Raw genomic sequence first — 25,541 nt, forward strand, 5'->3', positions numbered from 1 at the left:
TTGACTCTGAACTATGATGAGGAGTGGTCACTTCAAGATTAAGACAGAGATGATGTATGGAAACTGGAAGTCGGGCATGCCGCTGCAGTGACTCAGAGCCGATGCTATTGCTTCTACGATCGGCCTACTAGTATAGCCGGAATGAATCCCTACCTCGGCAGACTAGCCACGACTAAATAACTATTTCAAGAGCGACAATAACAGCAGCTCTCCACGACTATCACTCCCGATTATAGGGATCGCAGTCGGGGATGGCGTGATTAGGGGCCCAGGTTGGACACCCTTGTAGTTGGTACTTCGCACAAGGCATATTGCATATCGCATAGGCACACTCTCGTCACCCGTCACTTTGAAGGGCACTTCTGTACCTTCTGCAATCTTGCATAATGCAGGAACTTGGTTGTATACGGTTTTACCACCGCGTATACTATGAAGCCCTCTGTGTACAGGTATCATCTGCCTTCAGCGGATGTCACAGTTCAGCAAGAGAAATCCGTGGGCTTTAGATGCCTGGGTACTGGAATAGTATCCGTACGATCAAGCCTCACTCGTGCTCCCTCGTTCTTGAAATCACCAACAGCAGTAACCAATACCGATAGCTCCGCAATGCGGCGGCAGGGATATAGTCTATGTGGAAGCAAACTGCGCCGCGAATATTCCTGGTTCTGCCTGTAAGCTGCTTTGGACATCGCTGACGGGCAACTCTTCTCGTGTAGGTTGTAGCCCAAGCACTATCTTCTTCGGGCGCCGCAGCTCATATCGAAAGAGCCCCTCACCTTGTGGTGAAAGAGCAGCGAGTTCTGCGCGACTGAGGACAGGCTAAACCTATCGGCAATATGTTCTACTGCCGAGTAGTTGGCTGAAATGGAGTTGCTCAGTAATATCATTCTAGAAAGTGATAGGCCAACGAGGATCGCTTTAGATCACCTAGTTTGCCGAACATATTTTAAGAACACGTGATTGATTGCATGGGTTAAGAACCCCTGGTTTTGTGCAAACGAATGGAGACAACGTCACAGCAATCTGTCGCCGGGCTACTCAGCAACATCGTTAATGTGTAGCTAGGTCCGAGACGTCAGGCTAGTTCTTTGGATTTGATCGCGTTGAGATGTCTTTCTACTGGCCATATATGATCTAGGTTAGAGCTTATGAGTCCCTACATCAAATACACGTAAGTACGCTTACAATTGGATTCAAGACGCCTGGCCTAGCCTAGCCTAGCTTGCCTAGCCCATCCTTCAAGTTGCAAAAGCTGCACTACCGCTGGACTAGTACGGGCGCTATACCACTTCCGGGCAGCGGTACCCTGGTCCTTCCGGGGGTAAAGCGGACGCCTAGAGCTTTTAGCTACGGCCCATTCCAAATCTAAATCTTCCACGAGAATTGCTTCGTGCAATTCTTATTGGACGAATACGATCATCAACGTTCGAGCCTATGGATGGATGTATTTGTCATTGACGCCTGTCCTCTCCCGGCTCTCCTGACGACTTTGAGATGACCTTTTCGCTCCCACCCCAATGAACGACGGGTTGTACAGCTTACTGCGTTCATCTCCGCTACCGACGATTGCCTTCGACCCGTCTTACAGCTCGGGGAGAGGTAGCATATAATTTAAAAGCCAAGCCATTGTATTTTAGAAGAGCCAAGACCGGCCATCGTACCTATCTCAATATGGTTGCCATCCAGTTTGAATGGATCAATTCTGACCATGACTGTCAACGGTACGGCGCAGATAAGCGGCGAGCCATCCGTGTGCAAGCCATGAAATCCGTTGCCGCGTCCCGCAAGAAGACAGGTACCTGGGGAAAGCAAAACACACGCCAGACAGAGATTGTGATATGCGACAACGATAGCAGCAACAGCAACAGCGAGTCTCCATGTAATAGTGGTAAGGGCAGGGAATTGCACCGAAGTAGTATCCGAGCTCGAGACGCATTGAAGACCAAGGCTCATGCCATACCCATCGTCCGGTATCTAAAGTCAGATGGTATACCGGCCACGGCGGGACCTGGAGCTTCAGCTCTTACCCAATTAGGACAATGGAACGCCCGCCCGCCACGGGGTATGCCTCTGTTCGGGTTTGAACACTTGTCCGCAGATGTTGGGGTCAACGTTCTGGATCTCGATGAGCTAACCGGTGTGGCTACTGGTCAAGTCGCTGCCTCGATGCTTTCTGAGCATCGTACGAGTCTAGATAAGCTGATTGTGCGAAGACGGCAGTCATACCTTTTCCATATCCCTGCCAGATATGGCCATTCCGCTTGTCTCGATGATGCCATCCGCTGTGTCGCAAGCAAGGCAAAAAGAGTGCTCCTACCAAACAATCCAGCTTCTGCAGGTGGAGAACTTGACCTCTTCGGTCTTTATGGAAAGGCACTACGCAGCTTGCAAGCGGCGGTTGACGACTCAAATGATTGGACAGATCCATCCATCCTTGCTGCTATAGAAATCTTATCTATCTGCGAGGTGAGCAACCTACGCTTCCTCATTTCCTCATCCACGCTTATTCTCTATAGCTCCTAGATTCGCCATCACGACCCTGCGCATGGGAGAACCACATTTCTGGAGCAGCTAGGATTATACGTGCGAGAGGTCCGTCGAGGTGGAAGACCGAGTTCGAGAAAGCTCTTCTCACATCTATGCTATCTCCAATTGTAAATTTCCTATCCCTGCCAATGCCGTTACTCGCTAAGCGTGCATAGATCTGCGAGGCCATACGCCTATTCGAACCGTGCTTCCTTGACGAAGAGCCATGGAAAGAAGTCATTCGCTCCCTTGTCATCGATGGTGGAAACCATTACTCCCCACGAGGTCAAGGTTATATGCAACTGTGGTCCCTCGGAATCGAACTTCCCGGTCTGCTGATTGACGTCTATCGAGCTACCGCAGGATCAGAGTCACTCACGCAGAAGCAGATCGATAACTTGGAAGCGCGCTGCCGTAAACACAAGGAAGAGATTGTAGAATGGTCCAGAAACTATGATAAACATCAGTCCACTACTCCGTCTGACGAAACACCCTTGGACGTGCGCATTGAGCTCTACGGCGCCGGCCTCTCAATGCTCATCTCGGCCAGTCGATTCATCGGCGCCATCTCCCCTAAGGAGCGTGTTGCCATGGAGGCTGAGGCTGTCAAATATTCCACGATGTACCTTGACGTCTTGTGCGAAGTGAACGAGAAGAACAAATGGGCGAGCTTCTATCTTCAGCAAAAGGTTGTTGTCGCGACCTCGGTCTTAGCAAGCACTGACGCATGGTTGGAAGGGGAAGGACTGAACAAGGAGGCCCCCAATCAGAGACTCATTGAAGGATGGAAATTCCAGGCTTGGTGTGACTCTATGCTGGGAGAAGGGATGGTAAGTTTCCAACTGTGTGATTGTGTGTGGGTTCACGGCTGACGTCTAAAAAGCAATTCGACCCGGAAGAAGGTTATCACGATCACAGTCGAGCCTGGAAAACCCTTTACAAGTATCCGATTCAATCGGTCAATTCTGGCTGGAATGCCAGAACTGCGACGTTTGGAACGGCGGTCACGGCTGGAAACTAGTCTAACCTAGACTAGTCGGAAAATCGCTTGTCCAAGACTGCAGGTGAGCTTGAAAGTGGGAATTAGGCTAGACGAACTAGAATGCTTCTCTGAGGTTCGACATTGATACTCAAAAGAAAAAGAAAAAGAGCTATTTACAGTACCAGCGGTCGGGAAACTACCTAGTACCGAGATGCCGCAAGGGTATCTGCAATGTAACGATGAATCGCGCGACGCGGGTAATGACTCAGCTTCTACCCGGTTTGTCATTCTTTAGCAACGATGCTCGACATGTCTGAGCACCTTCGGCAACTGGAAAACTCACTAGTTATACTCCAACCCCTCACCGATCGGCGTTCCCCTCCATTCCCCATTTGCTATTTTCTCTCTCTTGCCTTGGAACTAAACGGAGCGCAAACCATGTGTAAGCTTAAGTAATGTGTTTGTAAGGCCGCTGGTGGAGTGGATGGCGGTCATCCAAATGTAACATGAAGCCTCGAAAATGCTTTCAAGTGCGACATTGATGTCTGTTCTCAACGGGGGTTCGAGTTTGCATTTCGTGATAAATCTGTAATTCTTCGTTGCCTAGCTTTTTTTTTGAGTTTCTCGTGTGCGTTCAATCTTCGACTATGTCAGATCTCAAGACCGATCTCCTCATCGTCGGCGCTGGGCCCGCGGGCGCTTCGCTGGCATGCTTCCTGGCGGAGTACGGTGAGAACCTCTGCACTTTCCGTGACCTACCGGGCCTCCACTCATGATGTTGCGTCTCCTAGGCTTGAAGGGTACCATCATCGCGGCCGCGCCTGGCACCGCTGAGACGCCAAGGGCTCACATCACGAACATGGCAGCACTAGGTAAGCCGACGACTTCGGCGCGGTGACGTCTGTTGTTGCCTGTAACCCTTGGCTCATTCGTTCTACAGAATGTCTCCGCGATATTGGTCTAGACAAGGCCTGCCTGGAAATTGCGAGCACGAGCGACTGCATGGCACATACGCGGTGGTGCCACAGCATGGCTGGCGAGGAGTACGGGCGCATCTATTCGTGGGGCCACGATCCCGACAAGGCTGTACGTGATTTGAAAATCTGTTGAGCGGCCGGATCTGTGGCTATCTTGATCGTTCTGACTCTCTATGGAAGGGTATATACGCAGCGGCGAGTGCATGCAACCACGTCGACCTGCCGCAAACGCTGCTCGAGCCGATCCTGGTTAAGCGTGCCATCTCTCGTGGCTGGGACGTCCGTTTCAACACGACACTGCTTCGTTTCCAAGAGGGAGACGATCAGATTACCAGCGAGGTCCAGGACGGAGACGGTCGATCCTATAAGATCTCGTCAAAGTATCTCTTCGGATGTGACGGTGCGCGAAGCCAAGTAGTGCGACAGCTTGAGATTCCGCTGATCAAGAAGCCCGGCGGTGGCCTGGCCATCAATGTCTATGCCGAGGTTGATATGACGGACCTCATGGCGACGCGGGTTGGTAATCTGCACTGGTTCATACAGCCAGATTCCGAACACCCGCCCTGGGCACGAATGGCGTTGGCGAGGATGGTTGAGCCTTGGAAGAAGTAGGTGTTCCGGCTAAAGATACCCACGTCAACCCGGTTCGCTCCTAGGTAAACTCATTGGCAACCTACTGACACGGATGCAGATGGATGTTCATCGTGTTCCCGGATCCTGACGTTGCGTATACGGAAGACCCGACGGAGGAACAATGGCTCGAGAGAATAAAAGACTTCATTGGCGACAGGAGCCGGCCAGTAAAGATCATTAACATCTCGAAATGGAACGTCAACGAGATCGCCGCGGAATACTACTCACAAGGAAACGTGTAAGTGATTAGCACATAAACTGGTGCCCGTCCATGAGAGTTGCTCCTGCTATCTCATGCACATGCTTCACAGCTGATGCTCACTCTATGCTGACTTCCTAACGAATAGGCATTGCCTGGGCGACGCGGTACACCGCCACCCCCCTTTCAACGGCCTCGGATCCAACACATGCATCCAGGACGCCTACAACCTGGCGTGGAAAGTCGCCTATACGATGCGGGGACGCGCCTCGCCCTCTCTCCTCTCAACCTACAGCACAGAGCGTCAGCCCGTCGGCCTCGGCATCGTCACCCGCGCCAACCAGGGCTTTCGGGACCACCTGGCCGTCTGGAGGGCCCTGGGCATGACCTCGCCCTCGCTCCCGGCGCGGCGCGGCGCCTTCGCCGAGCTCAACTCCACGACCCCCGAGGGCCGCAGGAGGCGTGAGGATCTCCGCGTCGCCATCAAAGGAACCGAAAAGGAGTTCCACGCCGTGGGCCGCGAGATGGGACAGCAGTACGACAAGGCGGGCAGCGCGGCGGTCGTGACGGACGACGAGCCAGGCCCGAGGCCCGACGTCGTCCCGCGCCCCGACGAGGATATGGACTACGTCATCTCGACTTATCCCGGTTCGCGGCTGCCGCATGCGTGGCTCAACACCAAGGTCCCGCAGCAGCAGATCAGCACAAACGATCTCGCCGGGCACGCGGCGTTCTGCGTGCTCACGGGCCCCGGTGGCGACGCGTGGAAGAGCGCCGCGAAGGCGGTCGGCGGGAGGCTCGGGGTGGAGATCACGGCGTATTCTATCGGGTGGGGTCAGGACTACGAGGATGTCTATGGCCACTGGGCCCAGCGGAGCGAGGTCGAGGAGGATGGCTGTGTCCTGGTCAGGCCAGATCGGTTTGTTGGTTGGAGGTCACATGCATTGCCGGAAGACCCTGCTCGCGACCTGGAGCGGGGTTTAAGGAAGATCCTGGGGCTGCAACCGAATGACACATCAAGTTAGGGACGACGGGCTAGAAGAGATGGGAATCATGATCCTTCAATTGACCATTTATGCGGTTTGACCTCCTTTACGAATATCAGATTTCGGTCAAATCGTTGCGAGAAATAAGCCACAATAGTGCGGTGCCCTGCGACTGGAACTGCCTGGCGGTGCTGACGGTATTAATGCTTTCGCGAGGGTTAAAATTGCAGTGTACTTATAAGCATGTCAGCGCGATCTGCCAATCACAAGTCATATCTTTATTCCAGCCCCCGGGGTCCAGTCGGATCAGTTGACCAGTCAAAACCGATGTCAGCTTCAAGTTACAACTGGCAGTACCAAGGCCTTCGCGAGGGTTAAGATCGCAGTGAAAGTCAATCGCCCCCCAGTCAGAGACTTTCGATCCCCGCCATAGTTGGGGATCCTCGATCTATACTTTGCATCGAATCGGAGCTTTTTGTCCTGCGCGAGCCCCTGTCACAGCTGATCCTTGGTCTATACTTTCGTTACCCTCGTGAGGGTTAAGATTGCAGTGAAAGTCACTCGCCACAGTTGGGACTTTCGATCCCTCCCAGCCACAGTTGGGGATCCTCGATCTGTGCTCTCATTGCCTTCGTGGGTAGGCGTAAAAATCGCAGTGGAACTACATGCCAGCTGGTCCCTGCCATGAAGCCAAGTTGGAAGTGCAGCTACCAATTCTGGAGGCTTAATCATAGACTGGGAGTCAGACCGCGCAGGTAGAGTGCTTACTCTCATCGTCCAACTGCCAGCCCATGGCCACTTTATACACTATCGTTCATAGCTGTTCCCAAGTTTACCATCCGGTTACCACTATATTCGGCCGTGCTAACCATCTAATCCACGGTAACCAATGTTTCAATATTGTATGTGGGACTTAGTGGTAGTAGAGACGAAGCAATGGTGAACACTATCCTGCAGTCAAGAACAATACCAAGCCTGGCGCTTCCGAACAGTCTGCTCCGTTATGTCCCGAGATGGCATTCGGCCGTAGTGTATTGACAGTCTCAATGGAGAACTGAATTCAAGTAACAATCAACCTTGTACGGTACGTGATCACCGGAGAACTGTGTTATGAGAGAAACAATTGAGTCCAACGAAATCATGAGTACGTTACAGACGGAGAAACCAAAAGCACATGGAACATTCATCCAATTAAGAAACGTGCATATTTGTTCAAATACTCAGTTGACCGAGACTTAACGAACTAGCTTTGAGATAATTAATACATAGTTCCACGCATCCCAACCTCTCCTTTAACGCCAAAGCAACGATAATTCTCTACTGAGCAACGGCGCTCTTTCCAGAGTCTTCTGGCAGACCCTCGGTATCGCCGGGCTCCTGGTATCCAGACTGGGGCTTTGCGCCGCGAGTGCGCTCGTCGATGATGTTGTCCTTACTGATGGCCTCCCTGTCGTCTCGCTCTGCACGTGGTTAGCCCCTGCCGTCATGCTGTCATTTTGCTAGGGGCCGCATGTCCGCGAAGATAGAATGCCCAGGGTCAGGGATTAAGTGTTTATGGGTGGACAAGACTTACCGAGCTGTGCATCAGAGTCGGCGGTGTTAGCGTCGATGGGATCCTCAACGTTGGTCTCGTCGGAAACGACGCCGAGGGGCTCGCTTTTGTGGCCCTGGCGGGAGACGTAGGAGTTGTCCGAGGGAACCTCGTTGGTCTCTTGTGCATAGGAAGACATGATATGTTTGGATTTTATTTTTATTTTTATTTGACTGTTGGTGGAAACGGCTGATTTGATTCTGAGTATTTGAGAGTTTGTAATGGTTTAAATGCAGGGCTTTTGCGGTATGACAGTGATCAAGCCATCAAATCATGTCTGGCCGGGAAATACGACAAGCTTATATCTGCACCCGGAGCTTCAACTCCTTTCCTCATTCTAGCCTCACCGTTTGTAGCCCATTTCGTCACCTCCCACGCAATCGCAATCGCGTTCGTGGTCATTGTTTACGAAATACGCGTTGAGTGGTTGCATGACGCTTCGAGGCTGTCATGACGTCTTCTTGAATCATCAATTTCAAAAAGAGTTGGCGTTGAAACTAAACATTAGAGCCGCCTTGGCCTTTCAAGAATTATATGGCAAGGACGTAATAACTCGACCTGCCCCAGCCTCTTATTTCATGTCGAATCGGTTGGTTTGGTAACTGTCGATTGGTACCTGTACATATTCGATGGTGAATCTCTTATGATTGGATCCATGTGGTCTGGGGAAAGTTGCTTTCTCTCAATGGACCCGCAAATTCGGTAGGAGCCGTTGTCGATCCGCGGGTCAATGGCAACGCTAGATGCTTTACTTAGGTCATTGATTTTATCTACGGCTGAACACAATCGATCAGTCTGATCTTGCCGCGGTCGGGTTTCTTCGGTCCAAGCCGTCATCGACTGCCTGATCAGAGACGCACAGGACGGCTAGCATCATTCACATCAAGCGGGCCAATGGAAAACAATAATTTGTTGGTCAATTGCGAGATCTACGCGTGTTTCTTATCGCTGATGTTGGGTATATCGTCAATCATGCTTACTCATGTGCCATCTATGTATCTTGTTCTTCAAGGTAACTCCTTGATGCTCGAGCCTCCAGGCGTTTTGGGATCAGGTGGAGCACCTGCTCCGGAGCTCTCACCCACTTTGCCAGTTGCTTTCATGCTCTCCTCGATGGCCCTTCTAAGGAGTTCATCATCGTCTTGAACAGCCTCTGTTCCTTTCCCCTTCTGTCGGTACTGCTCCTCCGCTAGACTTTGCTTCTTCACATATTCCATGACGATATCCTCTTCCGTCCTGTCAGCTTTGGCGCGGGCCAACTCCTCTTGATGTGCCTTCTCGGATGCTTCCAATGCGCGCTTCAGCTCTTCTTCATCGTCGGCATTGTCAGATGATGGCTCCGCATGCGCAGCCTGGGAGGCTTCAATGGCCTTTCTAAGCTCCTCGTCGTCGTTGTCATCGTCATTTTGACCATCATGCCCTTGTTGTAGACGAGCTGCGTGTTCTGCCTCCGAAGCTGCAATGACTTTGCGCAGCTCCTCGTCGTCATGTGGTAGAGGCGCATGCTCCTGTTGGGATTTCTGCAGTGCTTGCTCATAGTTTGAATCATCTTCAGTCTCTTCGTGGAGGTTTTGCATGCTCTTGTGGCGATGATCTTCTGCGACGCTGAGTTGCACAGCTTGTTCTATCAGGTCCTGGTACTCCTGGTCCGTTATATTCTCAAAGTCCTCGGGCGAAAATGGAACCTGGTGCTTGAGATCTGATGGGTAGCCATAGTGAGGGGAAGACACTGTTGTGTCCGTGTTGGATGTCTTCTCTGCGGAAGAATATGTTGGTCCAGATACAGTAGATGGCGCTGTAGAGTGATTGCTAATCCCCGACGCGATTGAAACGGTAGATCTTCGTCGCAGTTCCATAACACTCGAGCGGATGGCCCATTCAATCCTGGCATCTTCCTCGGGGTCTCCACTAGACGTCTCACGAACAGCAGCTTGGATGGCCTGCTCAAATTCTGGGTCTCGTGGCTCCGACTCATACATGGACTCGGGTCTAGAAGCGGATATATCTTCTATGATATGAGCGCCCGACGCTGCCGCAGCAACGACTGCAGCCTGCCTTTGCCTCCAAGCCAATTTGTCTTCGTGGAGACGCTTTCTGTCTTCGAACGACATGTTTCTGGTGTTGCGCCATCCTGTCTTTGGCGCTTCCTTCCGAGCAGGGATAGAGTCCGCTGAAGCTCCTTGAGGTCCCGGTGATGGTTGACGAGTTGGAGAAGCACTTGTCGCTTTGCCTTTCTCTTTCTGTCTCCATGAGTAAAAACCCTTCACATCGTCACGACTAGCGAGCCAACGCGCTTCAATGTCTTGTCGCTCTTCCATTGCTGACCTTTTGAGGTCCTCTTTACCTTGCGCTATGCGCGATGCCACAATGTAATTTTGGGCACTCTGAGCAAACAGAGTTCGAATTTCTGCATGCACTCCAGCCATTGTATAGGCGGGTATTGACCAGACAGCTACATCTCAATTAGTCTTCATGGAAACCTTGTGTCAGCACCCTGACTTACCTGCAGCAGGCTTCAGCATAACACCACCAATACCTTTGCCAATGCCCTTCAGGAATCCGAGCCCACCCTCCTTCTGTGCACCCTTCAATGGTTGTGTGATTAAGCCCGAGATACCATCATACATGCCGAGACCAAATTCTTTGCCAGCGACCTTCAGTCCAGTCTCAAAGCTCGTGACTTTCTCAGGTCTGCGAACAGTATCGTCGTTGTACAATTTTGGCGCATTCCGAAATCCTCGGGCCAGCCCCAGGCAAAAGTTCATCGGGGTTTTCACGCCGGTGGTAACGACGTTGTTGATGCTTTTCCCAGCTCCTAGTGCTCGATCTAGATGATCGTTAAGACTGGGGCTCGCTGCACCCCCTCGCTGCGGGGTAGAGGATTCAGACCGTACGCGCTTTGGCGGGGGAGGATGTCCCGTTGATCTAGTAGATGTTGAGGACAATGCTGAGGCAGCAGATACTGACTGTGCCAAACTCAGGCTGCTCTCGTTGGTTGGTGTCAGCTCCGGAGAAGAGACCAGTTGTCGGTCAGCTTCAGCACCCGGCGTGCCAGGTACGACTTGTGTTGAGGCGTGTTCCGCCGCCCCTGGTGTCTGAGCTCCGGTATCAGTGGAAGGACTGTCGACGTTGTCAGAGGACTCCTTGGGCTTCGGGCGGCCCTTTGCTGCCTTGAACACGTCTCGTGGAAAGTCAGCAATAGCCATTCCAATGCTGCCAATATCTCCCACGAGAGCAGACGTGACAGCTGATATTGGATCCCAAGGCTCATCCTCGGTACTGTATTCTCTCGAGCGGAACCTATAGCAAAGTTAGCTGACCTCATCTCCACGATGAGTGGCAGAAACACTTACAACTTCAAATCAGAGTATTGCAGAAACCCGCCATCAACCAGTGCGGCTGCTGCGAGAGCACTTAATCGGAAATTGGATCTTCGCACACGCCAGACAGCAACGCGACTAGGAGCTACTGAACAGCGCAGGCTGTCGACATCGAGATGTTGATGAAAGCTCTGTCCACCAACATCAGAGCCCTTCTCTTCGCGGATCTTTTCGCCGAGCTCCTTCGCTCTTTCTTGAGTTTCAGGTTTGAGCGCAGTCCGAATGGCTTCTGCAAGTCCTTCCCCGGTCAGCTTCTTGTAAGGGATCGGCTCAGGACCAGCGCCTGCTTTGGCGACCATTGCACCCCAGAATGGTTGATCCCCAAAGAACGGAACCACAATGGTGGGCTTTCCAGCCTGGATGCCGGCTGCTGTTGTTCCTGCACCTCCGTGATGGCAGACTGCGGAAACGTGCTTGAACAACCAGTCGTGAGGACAGTTGCCAAGCATGAAAACTCCATCCGGAATTCCGACCGAGTCGGCGCCTAAACCACCCCATCCCTTCGATACAAGTGCCCGAACTCCAGTTTCTGCGACGGCATCGAATATCATTCTTGTAAGCCCATTCGGATCGTCAACAACAATCGAGCCAAAGCCGATGTACACGGGAGGCGGGCCAGCCTCGAGGAAAGCGGCAAGTTCCGGTTCAGGGGTATAGTTGGATGCCAAGTTAAGGAAGTAGAATCCAGCTATATCAATGTGATTTCCCCAATCATTTGGTTTAGGGATCAGCGCGGGCGACCAGCAATAGGTGTAAGGTATTCGCAAGCGAGTCAGCACTCCAGGCGCCCACAATAACGACAACGGTTCCAAATCAAGCACCTTGGTACGGAAGCGGTTGATGACGTCGCCCAGACCTTGCCAAGTCATCATCTCAACCAAGGCGTATGAGACGTAGTTTGTGGTGACGGGATCGGTATTTGACGACTGGATATTTGCCAAAGGCTGAGGGAATGCTCTCGTGGGCGACCACGGCATGGTGAACATGAGGTGAAGGGGCACACCAAGCTTCTCAGCAACATGTATGTGCGCAAAGCTGGGGGGATTCGCAATGATGGCGTCGGCGACGAATGGTTTGTGAGCTGGGTCCATGGTCATAGCCTCGGCGTCTTGTGGATTCATATTCTGTTTGCGCTCAAGACGTGGTGCAGGACCCAAGCCATTGCCTGCCTCGATGCAAGATCTCCAACAGCCCCAGACGATCTCTTCAATCCCCTTTCGGCGTTTGGTGATCTCGCCACTCTTGACTGCGTCAAAACCAGGCATGAGGCCGGGATTCTTGACCATGAAAGCCATGAGCTCTGCGGGATCACCGCCGATGCTGAAGAATTCCAGGCCATTCTCCTCGACGAAGGTTTGAAATGTTGCATGTGTCGCAATCCGTACCCGATGTCCATATGTGTTCTTGAGTATCTGACCGAGGGAGATGAATGGTTGTACATCTCCTCGCGATCCCACAATCTGTATGACGACGTTCAGCCGCGGAGGTGGCGTTTGGCCTGGCAGACCACCGAGACTAGGAGGGATATAGGCAGGAGGCAGCGGTGCTTCGGCGGCGATTCTGGCGTCGTGTGTGAGTTGGCTACGTAAAGTCGGGGCGATAATATCGGCCAGCTGCCTGCTTGTCTGGTTGAGGTTGATATCAACACGGCCGTCGTCTATTAGGAGAAAGGTTGATGCGAATCAGCAAACTCAAGTTCGTAGCGAAAGGTCCAATAAACATGGGAGCCGCCTACTTACCCGTAACGGTAGCACCAGCATCGAAGCCAGCCTGGTGCAAGGAGAGACGATCGTGGACCTCGCTGTAGGCGGGCGGTACCTCTTCTTCAGCGCCTAATTCTGGTAAATCGGGGAGTGCTGTCTGGTCGCGAAAGCCATCGGAGACGGTTGCCGAGAGTGTATCGTCGTACGATGGAGTTTGCTCTGCATGGTTGCCACTCCCACTGCCACTACTCGCCTGGGCTCTCTTTGAATCCAGCATCGACATGATGGCGGCTGCCAAGAGCTGGAGCTTCCTCTTGGAGTTGAGGGCCCTAGATTAGCAGAGTGCCGCAAAGTTGTCGTTGGGGGTCGAAAGGCTGAAGCTCGGAGCGACAAATGGAGAGATGTCTCCAGGGAAAGAGTAGGCGTAGGCGTAGGATTGTCACATGGAAGATTCAATGCACGATGAGATACATAGGCGTGACACAAGAGTATAGTAAGTCGCACGTGGACGTAGTTAAGTTATATTTAGTAGGACTTGGGCGAGTTGGAACGTAACAGGCCTGTTAAGGTTCTGCTGGATGCCGTACTGTATGGACTGCAGGTTGGATGGCGAATGATGCAGCCAGAAAGTAAGGCGCTTAAGCTGTTGTTTGGCGATCTTAGGAGGGGCGGTGCCAGTGACGTGGGGTTGTGGTGGGCAGGCTAGAGATTGGGAGGATTCAAGTCCCTAGACTCTCTCTCTCTCTCTCTCGCGCGCGCACCGTAGTACTGATGGGTATGATTACTCAGTCGAAACTACTCTTGTATCAGAAACAGAAGGGAGCTACCGGCCTTTTATGTAGCTAAGGGTTGGGACTCGTGATGCAGATGCTTTCCCCGAATCCTATCAGCTGGGCACTGGTTCAAGCTGTACGAAATGTACGAAATGTACGGAATCCCAGTCTAGGCTAGACCAACCTTGGATACTACTGTGCTGTGTACGGAGTAGATGCCTTGAAATTGTGACGCGCGACAGGAGGTATGACGACGACAAACATGGTGGCTGACTTGACCCAAACTAGCATAGTACCCCGCGGGCCTTTCCTGACCGTTGTTGGAGTGGACCACCTTGGGGAAGGGGGCGCAATTCCAGTGGAGCCTCTCAGGGCCGTTTTCTTTGCCCACGACTCCTTAACCTTGTCAATCAATGGGCCATATGTACACAATCGCATTCGTATTTTCATCCTCGCCCAGAGTAGACTAGCAGGGTCTATACTGTTTTCGTATGTTATTCGTGATTGCCTAAGCCTGGATTGATATTTTCTAGGTTAGGCACCTGTATTTCATTGTGCGCGTCTTGGTTGAGAGTTCTGCTGCGGTCGTGATTGAAAGCTCCGTCACGGCATTGGGGATGTCAAATAACCTCCGGGCCTGGAGGAGACCAAGCCAGGCTTCCTTCCAGTCGAGTTTGTCATTTCGCGTACGGCTTTGCAATGTTGCAGAGGTGGTGCTTCAACATGGCCGCACGTGTTAGGTTCCAGCTGGCTAAGATGGCGCGTCTCCTGTCGGAACGTCTATGGCCTGTGCAACTCGAACAGAAAGCGCCGCTTCAACATAACCTGACTTTGCGCAACAGCAAGAAAGACATTCAAAGCTGCGTCGATGCTTGATCGTGGGTAAGCACTGCTTATTGATAGCTCTCACCTAGTGATGGGCGCCAATACTCATATATCCCTCTCCAGCCAATAATCTCCGGTGTTGACAGCTCAATTCGATCATAATTGTATACTGGAACAACCGGAATTTGCCTTATATCCGTGAAAATTGCGGGCACATCCTAGCTTTTACCCATCGCCTATCAGCGACGGTGATAAAAAAAACACAGCAACGGCATTTTGTCATTCAATCCCCAATGGTCTCGCATTCACCCCACGGCATTCAACCCACGTTAGCTCAGTGTATCTCCGATGTTTGTATTCGACAACCTTTCCTTCTAGGAATCGATAGAGGTCTACGGTTCAAATCAAGTTAGTGACTCATGTTGTCGTTATGCTGAAACCACGGTGGCAGGGTGAGTACGACATACCCTGCAGACTCAGGGACTTTATTTTGTTATACCCGCTTTGACTCCGGAACACGTCTGGCCACATGCATATTTAAAGTTTCAAGGTGCTCTATAAAACAATGCTATGAAATGCTCAACAGACTTGATCATATGGGACTCATCCTCGAAAGAAGTTAAGCCAACTCTTACCTAACACAATCTGCAAATAATCGCCATCAAGATGTCTTCTTTCGGTGCAAAGACGAATTGTGAGGACGTTGTCCACGCCTTCTCATCCAAAGTCGAAGGCCGCACGTTTCTCATCACCGGCACGAGTGCCAAAGGCCTTGGCGCAGCCGCAGCCATAGCTCTAGCCAAAGCACATCCTACACAGCTCATCCTCGTGGGCCGTACCAAGTCCAAGGTAGATCCAGTAATTGAGGATATCGTGTCGACCGACCCGAAAGTCAAGGTCACATTTGTTCAGTGCGAGCTGTCCGACTTCGACTCGGTCAGGAAAGCAGCGAAGGAGATCCTGGACAACAAGGACATCTCCAAGATCGACGTCGTTCTCAACAACGCCGGGATCATGGGCGTCAAGGAGTACACCAAGGACAAGCAGGGGTATGAGCTGCAGCTTTCTTCGAACCACCTTGGTCATTTCCTTCTCACCAACTTGCTCCTGCCCAAGATCCTGGCAGCCGGATCCGGCTCACGCATTGTTAATGTCACAAGCCGAGGTCACCGCATCAGCCCTTTCCGCTTCAACGACTACAATTTCTCAGATGGGAAGGAGTACGACCCCTGGAGCGGGTATGGACAGAGCAAGACGGCCAACATACTCTTCTCTGTTGAGCTGGCACGCCGATTGGCAGACAAGGGTATTCGGGCTTATGCTGTTCACCCTGGTGCCATCTTGGGGACTGGGCTGACCGCGAATTTGTCATTCGAGGTCTTTTCGGATGTTCCTGAGATTGCGAAGCGCAACAATGGATGGGAAAGCTTCTCCCCGCTGGATGTCAGCACTTTCAAGAGTTTGTCCCAGGGATCGTCGTCCTTGGTCGCTGCATGCCTAGACCCTTCTTTCGATGCCAAGAGTGGTGGATATGTCAAGCACTGTCAGATCGACAAGGCGTTGGATTATGCGACTGACCCGGAAAACGCGAAGAAGCTTTGGAGTCTAAGTGAAGAACTCGTCGGCCAGAAGTTTGAGTTCTAAGTCATTGGCTGTGTTGCAAGGAAGAAAATTATTCATTGCGGTCTCATTCAAGCTTACCTAAACATAGAGGTTCTCGTCATTTTCTTTACAATTTCTGAGTCTATTATGATCACGTGTAGTGCTATTGCTGAAAGTCGGAACTGCTCGTGCCAAAGTAATACTTCCGAAAATTGTTTAGGATTCTTATTCCAGCGGTCACCTTTCAGTAGCCAATACTTGTTTTGCAAGATGACGAAGTCAGAATTGATATTGTCCTCCACTGTCAAGGTTTCCAACCCTTATTGTCTTAGACCGTACCAGCGTCCCTGCGTGAGCTGGGAATTACTGAAAGAATTATCAATCATGACTAACACTAGTGACTACCACAAGCCGGTGCTTCACTTTCATGTTACGCTCGAGGCTTGTAGGAGAGGAGGAGGTGCGGATAGAATAAATCCCGCGTTAAAGCGTAAAGCGATGCCATTAAAGAAGTTTTAGATAGAAAGAGGATGTAGTCGGTCATTTCATTCAAGGGGGCAACTCGCTTAAAGGGTGTAAAGTGTTCCGAATAGCACAGGATTCACTTCGATAGCAGTTTGTACCATAGGGTATCCACCCAGCTGGGACAGAGGGCGTTCACTTGGATGGCGCTTTGCAAGGCCAGAGTATCCATTAGCCTAGCCTAGACTAGGATGAAGTTACACGTCTCAGGGTAATTGGGGCTGTAAACCACGGGCGGATAACTGGAAGTCATACTTATGTCGCACTTACGGCAATACGGAAGAGGGTTTCATAAATCATACATAGACTGCAAATCAGTAGAAATGCCCAATGGTCAAACTGAAAGTAATTCACACCATCATACCGGATGAATTGTCTCATGATCCTGAATTTGAATTCTGCTTTTCCATATTGGTTTCCCACTAGACTACTCTAGTCTGATCTACCCCACAATCGAGCTAGACTAGTTAGTGTGAAGATTTTCCTTGGTTTCAAGTCTGGCGTGTGTACGATAAGGTAAGTTTCTAGCACCAATTTAATCAGCAAATCAGACACACCAGTGGTCAACACAGGAATTCGTCTGCCCTATGGCGCAATTGGCAGCGCGTCAGACTGTTATTCGACCACAATCGGAAATGGCATCTGGAGGCTCTGAGTTCGACCCTCAGTGGGGCAGCAATTTTTAGTGTTTTCAGTATCATTTTCCCTTTTTTTTTTCCTTCTTTTTTTCCTCCGTAGTTATGCTTCTTTAGCATCTACATCTATCCGGTTCACATTTTACGCTGTCATTATAGATAGATAATCAGGATGTAGTACTATGTTGGCATAAAGTAGTTTTCGGTTTGGGACAAAACAGCAAAATTGCTGCTCCAGAGTGCGCACAACCACTAACTTTGAACACATCCTATATGCCCGTGCCTATTGGTCAATCAAGCCTCCTTCCGGCCCACGCAATAAATACTCTTCGCGTCATATGCAACGTACACATATTGCAAATCGCTGGCGCAAGCACAATCCCCAGGTTGCACCAGCAGACTTGGCTCTTATTAATTGAACTGTTGCAGATTGCCGGTATAGAATAGGACCAGGTTGTCCTTCATGATTGTGACCAGTCTACACGAGTCTGGGGAGTCGGACGGTTGCGACGCGATTATGGGAAGCGAATCTATTACGGCCCACATTCGAAGCTACATACTGATTATGCCTGCCCGCACGCTGAAGTGATCCAATACTGACCCCGGCTTATTCTGCACGCTGCATGCATCTCCTCAAAGGAAAGAATTGGCATCGAACCAGCACTGGCAGTTATGACCGCTGCATGATGAGAGATTGCCCACAATGGCGGAACGCTACTTATGCACTGGACGGGTAAGAATAAGAACGAGGCGACAATCCCCTCAGTTCCCATCACGCCGTCAATTTTAACACGACTGTATTTGGAAGTTTTGCCTACGATGGCTTCAACGTCGCACATCAGGGAGTTGCCCGGATTCCCGAGAATTTCGGTTGTTGTATGCTATGCAGTGGTTCTCATTGCTCTCCTGATATTCTATCGCCTATACCTAAGTCCCATCTCCAACGTCCCCGGACCAAGACGGGCTGCCACCACACGTCTTTGGCATATGTACGAGATATGGACAGGTCGCCAGAACCTCACAATCCTAAGACTACACGAAAAATATGGTAACAGCAATATTAATCATGATGCAACAATATGGCATTCATGAGTCCATGCCAACTGTTGAGACAGGCCAATTTGTCCGGATCGCGCCCAACGAAGTCAGCATAGCCCATCCTGAGGCTATCAAAAAGCTGATCCTCACACCTCAGTTCAAGGTACTTTGAGTTTGAGATCATCAGGACTCGATTCGTCCACTGACACTCTTGGCAGGGCCACTGGTACAAGATGATGGTAAGTATACCTGTTGCATGCAAACAAAACTACGGTCATGGGGACATTCATGTCTTGAATTAACAATTGAGTTATAATCCGAGCGATGATGCTGATAATCTCCGGTATAGAGGTTTCCTGATTGGAGGTGAGTATAGATCCCGCTACAGGTTCCATTCAATTAATCCCTGGCCGTCCTGCACAACATGAGCTTTCTGACAGTCGTCAGATTCCGATCAACAATGTCAATCCTTGAGCCAAAGGAGAAGATCGAATTGTCCAAGCAATTTTCCTCTGCATACGCCATGAGTAATGTCATCAAGTCAGAGGAGTATGTCAGTACGCTTATCGAAGCACTAACTAAATGGATGGACAAATATGCTGCGAGTCATGAGCCCATGGATCTCGCCAAATTCTTCACTTTCACTGCGTTTGATGTCGTCGGAGAGGTCGTGTTCTCGAAGCCCTTTGGGTTCTTGGAGAAAGGTGTCGACCTCGACGATTCCATTTCACAGACACTAGGCTTTGAGCGCTACATCTCCGTTGCTGCTTTCGTCCAGTTTTTACATAACTTCCTGATAGCCAACCCTTTCGTTACTTGGCTAGATATCATTCCTACCAACTATCTCGTCAAGACATCAAATGCGGCCCTAGATGAGCGCAAGAAAAATGAGGATGCACGTTTCGATTTTGTAGCTCATTGGCTGAAAGCCCACGAGCGGAATCCGGGCAAGCTGCCCTATCGTGATCTCCAGGCTGCCGTAATGGCCAACGTTGGGTTCGTCGTAGCATATACTATGTTTCGAACAAGCCGAAGGGTTTGCTGACAGTGTAGATAGCGCTGGGTCAGACACAATCTCCTGTGCCCTTCAGTCTACTGTCTACCACATGATCCGACACCCGAATGCATGGAGCCGCGCTCGCCAGGAGATTGACCAGGCCATACAGGGAGACGAAATCTGCCGCGATCGCATTATATCATATGCCGATGCGCAGCAATTACCATATCTACATGCCTGCATCCGCGAGGCTCTACGTATCTTTCATCCCGTATCTATGGGGACGCCAAGAGTAGCGCCCACGGGTGGCATCACCATTGGCGGCCGCTTCTTCCCAGCTGGGACGATACTCTCGCTCAACACATTCAGCATGAACCTGTTGAAGGAGGTCTGGGGACCAGATGCGCAAGAGTACAAGCCGGAGCGATGGATGGTGGAGGATACAACCGAGCTTGAGAAGAAGTTCCTTCCTGCAGGTTAGCTCAACTCTTCACGCCTACCTTTGCTAACCCCTCACAGTTCTCGGGGGGTATTGGCGCTTGCGCGGGTCAACATTTAGCAAGGATTGAGGTATACAAGATTATGGCGACTCTCATTCGAGACTACGATATCGATCTGGTGCATCCGGGGCAGGAGTGGACGTACCGTGCTTATTTCACTGTTGTTCCTGGCGATTGGCCTGTATATATCAAGAAGAGGAGTGCTTAATGTAATTGGGTAAGTGCGTGCTCTTAGAGAACACTTTTGCCAGACACACAAGCTCAATTGATCAAACATTATCATTACTCGTAATTCATTATTGTCCTCCCTGTATCTATTTATTCTTGTCTTTCGCTTCATTGTTCAAGTGTCTTTGAACTTATGGATAAGAAGTGCTGAATTGCTGATGTTATTATGGGATGAACACATTCATTCTTTGTAGAATGCCGTCACATTTAAGCTTCATAAAAAAAAAATCTTCCTCCAAAGCTTGAGTCACCCCGGCTTGTTAAGCTCAAAGATGAAAACACTGAATTGCATGCCACTTCTATCAATGAATTATAACCAGGGAGTGATTCAGTAAGAGTTATTTATCTAACAATATATTCAATTCACCCAGACAGGAGCATCATACATTGGCTTAAGTGTCCGTGTTTCGTAAGGCCGGTTTTCATAGACAATGTCTTCACTCCTATACAAGTAGATCAAGTCAGATTTTTAATCATTAGTGCAGGCCATGCAGGCCTGGTATGTGGCGTGCGTGTGATCGAGTCTTGCTTCAAGGCTGAAGATATATCAATATCGTCGATGTGGGTAGAGGGTTTGGTGGAGCATGGTACTGGAATCGCTACCCAGGATTGATGTGCCACGTGGAAGGATATGTTTACATGCCGTTTTTAGGGGAAAAGAAAAATCGGGGAAAAAATCGGGCTACGTCCCAAAGCATAAATACTCATATGGGGCCAAGATACGGGGGCAACGCAAACGCATTGCTGCACATTATCAGCTCATGGTCAATTTTGCACCCGTGACACGAAGCGCAGTTTGACGAACAAAGATGACACAGGTTTGACGTCCGCATCAAGACCCTACCCTCTTCACCATTGAGACACATTTCTTGATTTGCGCTGCGAGTGGTCTCAATATTCCACATGTTCCGAAACTTCCCGGTTTCCAGGATATCATGGCTCGAAAAGGGTTTCCATCCAGCTCGCTAGGACCGGAAATTTATTGGAGGTAATCTATGACGCGCCTGGTTTGACAAATCTTACGGACAAGGTAGTTGACATTCTCGGAACTGGTGCAACACCTGTTCAAATTATTCCAGAACGTGCCAAATGGGCAAAGCACATGTAAGCCACTCTTCCCCAGTCTTAAGGTGTGCTTTCTCGTTGATGTCCCGGGCCCATGAAACTCGGGGTACGCTGAAAAACATACAAGAAAGGCTGGCAATGCGAACGGCAGGAAAACTTCAGTTGATTTGTCACGAATGACCCTGTCCTCGATAGTCTGATCAATAATGGCTGGACGGCATCGGATTCCCACATGGTTGCCAGGTTTATCGGCAGTGTGTTAAGAATTGTGATACCCGAGACTATTGATTACCACATCGCCTCGATGCACAAGATGGATGTTGCTAGACCAAAGCGTCTGCGAGCCCATATAGCGACTGCAGTCAATGATAAAGCTACTGCCATAATATGGAGCTGGTGCAAGAGGCGGCCGGCTATCCATGACGATTACTTGGCGAGTTTCAACCGACCAAACGTGGCACTCCTTAGCACCGGTGGAAAGGCAGCGTATAAATTTATCACATCCGATATTGTCGCAAACGGAACACTATGCGAAGTTGATGCGCTTCTTTCCTCGCGACTGGCTTTTCAGTTTGTATGGAAGATACGTCGCCTTCAGGTCAGTCAAGTGGTCGGCTAGTGGGCCGAACTGGAGTTCATGCTCGAGAGAAATGGGAATTCCCTGAGTTCGGGACATTTCATGGTGCTTGCGCCAATGGATTTCCGAATTTGTTCTTCATAACACTTATAGGTGCCGATAGTTCTTACAACCTGACACCGGCTTACGATAACAGCAAAATTTCTCGCCAATGCGATTTTACTTGCACACAAACAGTCTAAAGACACTAGTGCACTCGTCATTGAGCCGTCCAAGCAAGCGACAGATGAGTACACGGATGAGGTCCAGAAGAAAGCTTTGTGGTTTTTCGCCATGGCTACATGCACTCCAGGTTGGTTCAATGGTGAAGGCCAGGGGGTATTTGATCATCCATCACCGGAGGAGCAAGCCACCCGCTCGTGACGCGATGTGGAGACCTGATATACTTGACTTCAAGCGCAAAGTCTCCGACTACATTGCCCAAGAAGCCCTGGTTACTTGCGAAGTCAGCGGATAAGGGTACCGTGTTTATTGTAGGAAGGGCACTAAAGTTCAGAATGAAATCGGCTGTGTGTGCTGCTATACGCTCTGTATCTGTGTTGGAGCACATGACTGACCTCGAGAGGTGGGTGGGGGTTGGCAGGTCAGCACCAAAGCCACGAACCCACAAGGCGGCCAAGAGCGATCACGCCATAGCTGACCCGAGTTGCCTCAGCTGAAGTTTATCATGGCAATGTCCTGGAACGGCGCAGCAATGTTTCATTTCTCGCGAGCGGACTTTTCTTTAAGTCGCTGTGCGTGTTGCCGACATGGAAGCTAACAGAGCTGGGGCAGTAAAAAGGAACCGCGATGAAGAGGATGGGGTGGATAGTTTCAGAGCAATGACTCCTGAGAGCAGCATTGATGAAGCCATTTGCAGCTCAACGCTCGACAATAAGAAGAGAAGAACAAGCGCGAATCCTCACCTAGAACAAATCCAAGTTATTGGACATGCAGACGTGGCGATGGTTGACCCCGTTGTACCATTGCCGCCGGCAGTCCCATATGCCGAGATGATATCGCGGCTCAATGTAGACGCTCTTCGCGACATCGTTGCGACTTTGGCTGCAGGCTCAAATGACGCGCGGGCTCTGGTGGAAATAGCATATGGCCGACGCAACCGACAACCAGACTTGGGCCAGTATGCGGTTGAGGTGGATGAGATTTTCAAAAGTCGTGGCCAAAGATATGCCGTCTCCGGTGTGGCCTACTCAGACGTCAAGTCCTGCATCGAGCAACTGGCGCAGCAAGTAGGGCCGTACAGCACATATCAAACCAAGAAGAGCGCGCTTGAGGCATTACTGGACATTGCATTTAGCATACTCCGAGCGGACAGGTCGCGCCAGGCTGTAGAAGTCAAGGCGCAATTCGAGAAAGATGATTGTATATCTCAGCTCATGGAGCAAATCGCGCGGAGCATGTCTGCGGTTGAGAGAGCTAGTGTCAGCGAAGAGACGACGGTGCACGGAGCGACATTCGCCAGAAGCCTGCAATTTGTACACGAGAAAGCTGTAGAGAACTACATCGCTGGCTTCTACGACTTCGCGCTTGTTTTGGAAGTTCTGAGCCAGCGTATTGAAAGGTGAAAGGTGAAAGACGCGCGTGGCCGCGCAACTACCGGACGCGATTTGATTCCAGATGGCCCCACCGGCTGCGCGTTGGAAATAGCTTGGGGCGCACGTACTGTGGGTTTGCTGCTATCCAGGGCGGGCTCTATCGACACTTGGCGGGTATTTTCTTTTTGGGGTTTGGTCAGTATCACAATAACCCTCAAACTTGTTGCGATTGCCACACTGTAACATAGATAATGTAATATATGTGCATAAAGGCCTGTTCAGTTCTAATATATATATTCCACGTTCATCTATGCTGTTACATTGCTGGCAGGTTGCTGATGTCCCCCGTTAAGTATTTGTGTACTGCTAACTATGCAGAATGCGGGCTGCCCTCCTTCATACGCCATTCTGTCACATACATGGGGTAACGGCGAAGTGTCGCTTCAGCAATACCAGATATGGCGAGGCCTTTTAACCGATCCCTTCTTTGATAATAATTCAAGCATCGAAGATGAAATCTCGAGCGGGGGCTTTATTATACATGGTTTAGATGATGCTTGGGAGTCAAGGATCGACGAACAGATCAAAGGTGCCACGAAGATAGCGCAGGGCTTGGTGAAAATCCTTCGTTTTGCCAAGGAAGTCTTCATCGCCGGCCATGATAGTTATATCTGGGTAGAAACTTGTTGTATCGACAAGACCAGCAGCGCGGAGCTCTAAGAGGCTATCAACTCCATGTTTGGCTGGTATGCAGGGGCTTCTATTTGTTATGATTACCTTTCGGACATTAATGCCCAAGACCCTGAACACTGCGAATTGCACAAGTCGAAGTGGTTCAGACGGGGCTGGACGCTCCAGGAGCTCCTTGCGCCTTCCAGTGTGGTGTTTTGACACGAATGGGAAAGTCATGTGAGAAAAGCATGGCCAGGCAGAAAACCTGGAGAATGCAACCGGTATCTCGTCGGCTTATATCGACGGAAGGCTCGTGTTGCAAGACGCAAATACTGCAACTAGAATGTCTTGGTCAGCGAACCGCGAGACGGCACGAGTAGAAGATCTCGCGTACTGATTACTTAGAATCTTCGAAATCAACATGCCGATGCTCTACGGTGAGAGAAGCCGTGCTTTCAAGTGGTTGCAAGAAGAAGAAATTATGAAAGTGTCTGTCGACAGCTCGCTTTTCGCTTGGAGCTGCTCTGGGCACGTGGATTCCCCATCAACATGAAAAATACTCCACCGATGGGATTCTTCATCGTCGTAAAAAAACACCATTTGGCCCGTTCAAGCGATTTGTCAGCTCAATTCCCCATGCAGTTTTGGAATTGCTCGAAAATCATTGCTATAATCGCGAGTTTTAGATTGGTTACTCATTTTCTATGTCTCAGCATGGTCTTGAATTCGAAGGCCCAATGGTGCCGGATCTGGTGAATCCAATGCTATTCTACGCCATTCTTCCCTGTGGTCTGTCGAAGAAGGAGAGAGAACATGAGATCGAATGGCCTTTGGTTCTACCACTTCGAGCACACGCACAGACGGGAAAGTGGGGAGCTTCTTGAAAATCACAATGCGGCTTTCTTTAGTGATCCTTGGGTAGCACCTATGACAGTGAGCAAGGAATTTGCCTCCAAGGCAAAGCATGCAAAGATCAAAATCCTACAACGTCGAGGTCCCGGGATTCCTAGAAACGACATCAATTTCAATAGCAGGTTTCTATTCACGAATTGGGATCTTATTGGGATATACCCTCCCTGGTATAAAGAACAGCAGCATGTGCATAAAAATAAGGGTTGGATTCTCTGCTACAAGAGAGAATTTGATAGCATCAGAATCGTGGTTTTTCTTCGGCAGCGCCAGGCAGAACTGACCGAATGCGCTCGACCCGCACAGGGGGACCCGAAGAAAGGTTGGTGTTGGGTTGCTAAGCTCAACGAGCCGTTCAGTCTCGAACTGGCTCAACGTTTGCTGATGGATGCAGACTACCAGTCGCGATTAGAACTCTACGAACTGAGAGACTCCGATGGTCTGAAAATACCCTACAGCCATCTCTTCACTTTTGGCAGTACTGAATACTGTTCCAAGGATCTCTCCAAGGATGCATACGCGTTGATGAACAAAGGAAATCGGTATACAGATGTTGATAGACTTCTGTGAGTTCGTCCAGATGCAGAGCAGGCTTTTGCCACAGGCTAAGTCTCCAAGCTCTAGCG

General features: G+C 50.4%; 10 protein-coding genes and 1 non-coding gene across 11 annotated transcripts; 9 read left to right on the plus strand and 2 right to left on the minus strand.

The window, feature by feature from the left end:
* Positions 1 to 1,671: 1,671 nt before the first annotated feature.
* BKA67DRAFT_660424 (uncharacterized protein) lies at positions 1,672 to 3,547 on the plus strand (the record flags this gene model as incomplete). The annotated part of the gene is made up of 4 exons (XM_046107620.1): positions 1,672 to 2,466; positions 2,517 to 2,654; positions 2,703 to 3,356; positions 3,410 to 3,547. The coding sequence occupies 4 exons, from the start codon at positions 1,672 to 1,674 to the stop codon at positions 3,545 to 3,547; spliced, it is 1,725 nt and encodes a 574-aa protein (XP_045955907.1).
* Positions 3,548 to 3,678: 131 nt separating this feature from the next.
* On the plus strand, positions 3,679 to 6,342 carry BKA67DRAFT_679911 (FAD binding domain-containing protein; the record flags this gene model as incomplete). The annotated part of the gene is made up of 6 exons (XM_046108888.1): positions 3,679 to 4,237; positions 4,300 to 4,380; positions 4,449 to 4,594; positions 4,666 to 5,093; positions 5,177 to 5,356; positions 5,466 to 6,342. The coding sequence occupies exons 1-6, from the start codon at positions 4,156 to 4,158 to the stop codon at positions 6,340 to 6,342; spliced, it is 1,794 nt and encodes a 597-aa protein (XP_045955908.1). The 5' UTR covers positions 3,679 to 4,155.
* A 1,278-nt stretch (positions 6,343 to 7,620) lies between these two features.
* On the minus strand, positions 7,621 to 8,033 carry BKA67DRAFT_660426 (uncharacterized protein; the record flags this gene model as incomplete). Its single annotated transcript, XM_046107621.1, has 2 exons — positions 7,621 to 7,763; positions 7,877 to 8,033. The coding sequence occupies 2 exons, from the start codon at positions 8,031 to 8,033 to the stop codon at positions 7,621 to 7,623; spliced, it is 300 nt and encodes a 99-aa protein (XP_045955909.1).
* An 868-nt stretch (positions 8,034 to 8,901) lies between these two features.
* Positions 8,902 to 13,260, minus strand: BKA67DRAFT_537496 (glycosyltransferase family 28 domain-containing protein; the record flags this gene model as incomplete). Its single annotated transcript, XM_046100329.1, has 4 exons — positions 8,902 to 10,346; positions 10,398 to 11,194; positions 11,248 to 12,931; positions 13,014 to 13,260. The coding sequence occupies 4 exons, from the start codon at positions 13,258 to 13,260 to the stop codon at positions 8,902 to 8,904; spliced, it is 4,173 nt and encodes a 1,390-aa protein (XP_045955910.1).
* Positions 13,261 to 15,241: 1,981 nt separating this feature from the next.
* On the plus strand, positions 15,242 to 16,219 carry BKA67DRAFT_537497 (retinol dehydrogenase 13; the record flags this gene model as incomplete). Its single annotated transcript, XM_046100330.1, has 1 exon — positions 15,242 to 16,219. The coding sequence occupies one exon, from the start codon at positions 15,242 to 15,244 to the stop codon at positions 16,217 to 16,219; it is 978 nt and encodes a 325-aa protein (XP_045955911.1).
* A 1,061-nt stretch (positions 16,220 to 17,280) lies between these two features.
* Positions 17,281 to 17,375, plus strand: BKA67DRAFT_t116. Its single transcript has one exon. It is a non-coding gene; the product is annotated as a tRNA-Asn (tRNA).
* Positions 17,376 to 17,622: 247 nt separating this feature from the next.
* On the plus strand, positions 17,623 to 20,131 carry BKA67DRAFT_571446 (cytochrome P450). The gene is made up of 6 exons (XM_046103221.1): positions 17,623 to 18,382; positions 18,450 to 18,535; positions 18,591 to 18,611; positions 18,722 to 18,738; positions 18,820 to 19,368; positions 19,430 to 20,131. Exons 1-6 carry the CDS (start codon positions 18,055 to 18,057, stop codon positions 19,848 to 19,850), a joined length of 1,422 nt encoding a protein of 473 aa, XP_045955912.1. The 5' UTR covers positions 17,623 to 18,054; the 3' UTR covers positions 19,851 to 20,131.
* A 1,263-nt stretch (positions 20,132 to 21,394) lies between these two features.
* Positions 21,395 to 22,162, plus strand: BKA67DRAFT_537499 (uncharacterized protein; the record flags this gene model as incomplete). The annotated part of the gene is made up of 2 exons (XM_046100331.1): positions 21,395 to 21,760; positions 21,977 to 22,162. 2 exons carry the CDS (start codon positions 21,395 to 21,397, stop codon positions 22,160 to 22,162), a joined length of 552 nt encoding a protein of 183 aa, XP_045955913.1.
* Positions 22,163 to 22,226: 64 nt separating this feature from the next.
* On the plus strand, positions 22,227 to 23,570 carry BKA67DRAFT_571447 (uncharacterized protein). The gene has a single exon (XM_046103222.1). The coding sequence runs from the start codon at positions 22,549 to 22,551 to the stop codon at positions 23,362 to 23,364; it is 816 nt and encodes a 271-aa protein (XP_045955914.1). The 5' UTR covers positions 22,227 to 22,548; the 3' UTR covers positions 23,365 to 23,570.
* On the plus strand, positions 23,553 to 24,585 carry BKA67DRAFT_571450 (uncharacterized protein). Its single transcript, XM_046103223.1, has 3 exons — positions 23,553 to 24,050; positions 24,112 to 24,344; positions 24,401 to 24,585. Exons 1-2 carry the CDS (start codon positions 23,707 to 23,709, stop codon positions 24,245 to 24,247), a joined length of 480 nt encoding a protein of 159 aa, XP_045955915.1. The 5' UTR covers positions 23,553 to 23,706; the 3' UTR covers positions 24,248 to 24,344; positions 24,401 to 24,585.
* Positions 24,586 to 24,819: 234 nt separating this feature from the next.
* Positions 24,820 to 25,485, plus strand: BKA67DRAFT_537501 (uncharacterized protein; the record flags this gene model as incomplete). The annotated part of the gene is made up of 1 exon (XM_046100332.1): positions 24,820 to 25,485. One exon carries the CDS (start codon positions 24,820 to 24,822, stop codon positions 25,483 to 25,485), a length of 666 nt encoding a protein of 221 aa, XP_045955916.1.
* Between the last annotated feature and the right edge of the window lie 56 nt (positions 25,486 to 25,541).

Source organism: Truncatella angustata, assembly GCF_020726525.1.
Source record: "Truncatella angustata strain MPI-SDFR-AT-0073 chromosome Unknown BKA67scaffold_6, whole genome shotgun sequence".
NCBI lineage: Eukaryota > Fungi > Ascomycota > Sordariomycetes > Amphisphaeriales > Sporocadaceae > Truncatella > Truncatella angustata.

Bases quoted from the DNA above. Each gene is read 5' to 3' on its own strand.
- BKA67DRAFT_571446 (XM_046103221.1), top strand. From the start codon at position 18,055: ATGCACTGGACGGGTAAGAATAAGAACGAGGCGACAATCCCCTCAGTT. The intron at 18,536-18,590 runs GTACTTTGAGTT...CACTCTTGGCAG, and splicing joins TCCTCACACCTCAGTTCAAG to GGCCACTGGTACAAGATGAT. The intron at 19,369-19,429 runs GTTCGTCGTAGC...CAGTGTAGATAG, and splicing joins GCCGTAATGGCCAACGTTGG to CGCTGGGTCAGACACAATCT.
- BKA67DRAFT_571447 (XM_046103222.1), top strand. From the start codon at position 22,549: ATGGAAGCTAACAGAGCTGGGGCAGTAAAAAGGAACCGCGATGAAGAG.
- BKA67DRAFT_571450 (XM_046103223.1), top strand. From the start codon at position 23,707: ATGCAGAATGCGGGCTGCCCTCCTTCATACGCCATTCTGTCACATACA. The intron at 24,051-24,111 runs CTAAGAGGCTAT...TGTTATGATTAC, and splicing joins AAGACCAGCAGCGCGGAGCT to CTTTCGGACATTAATGCCCA.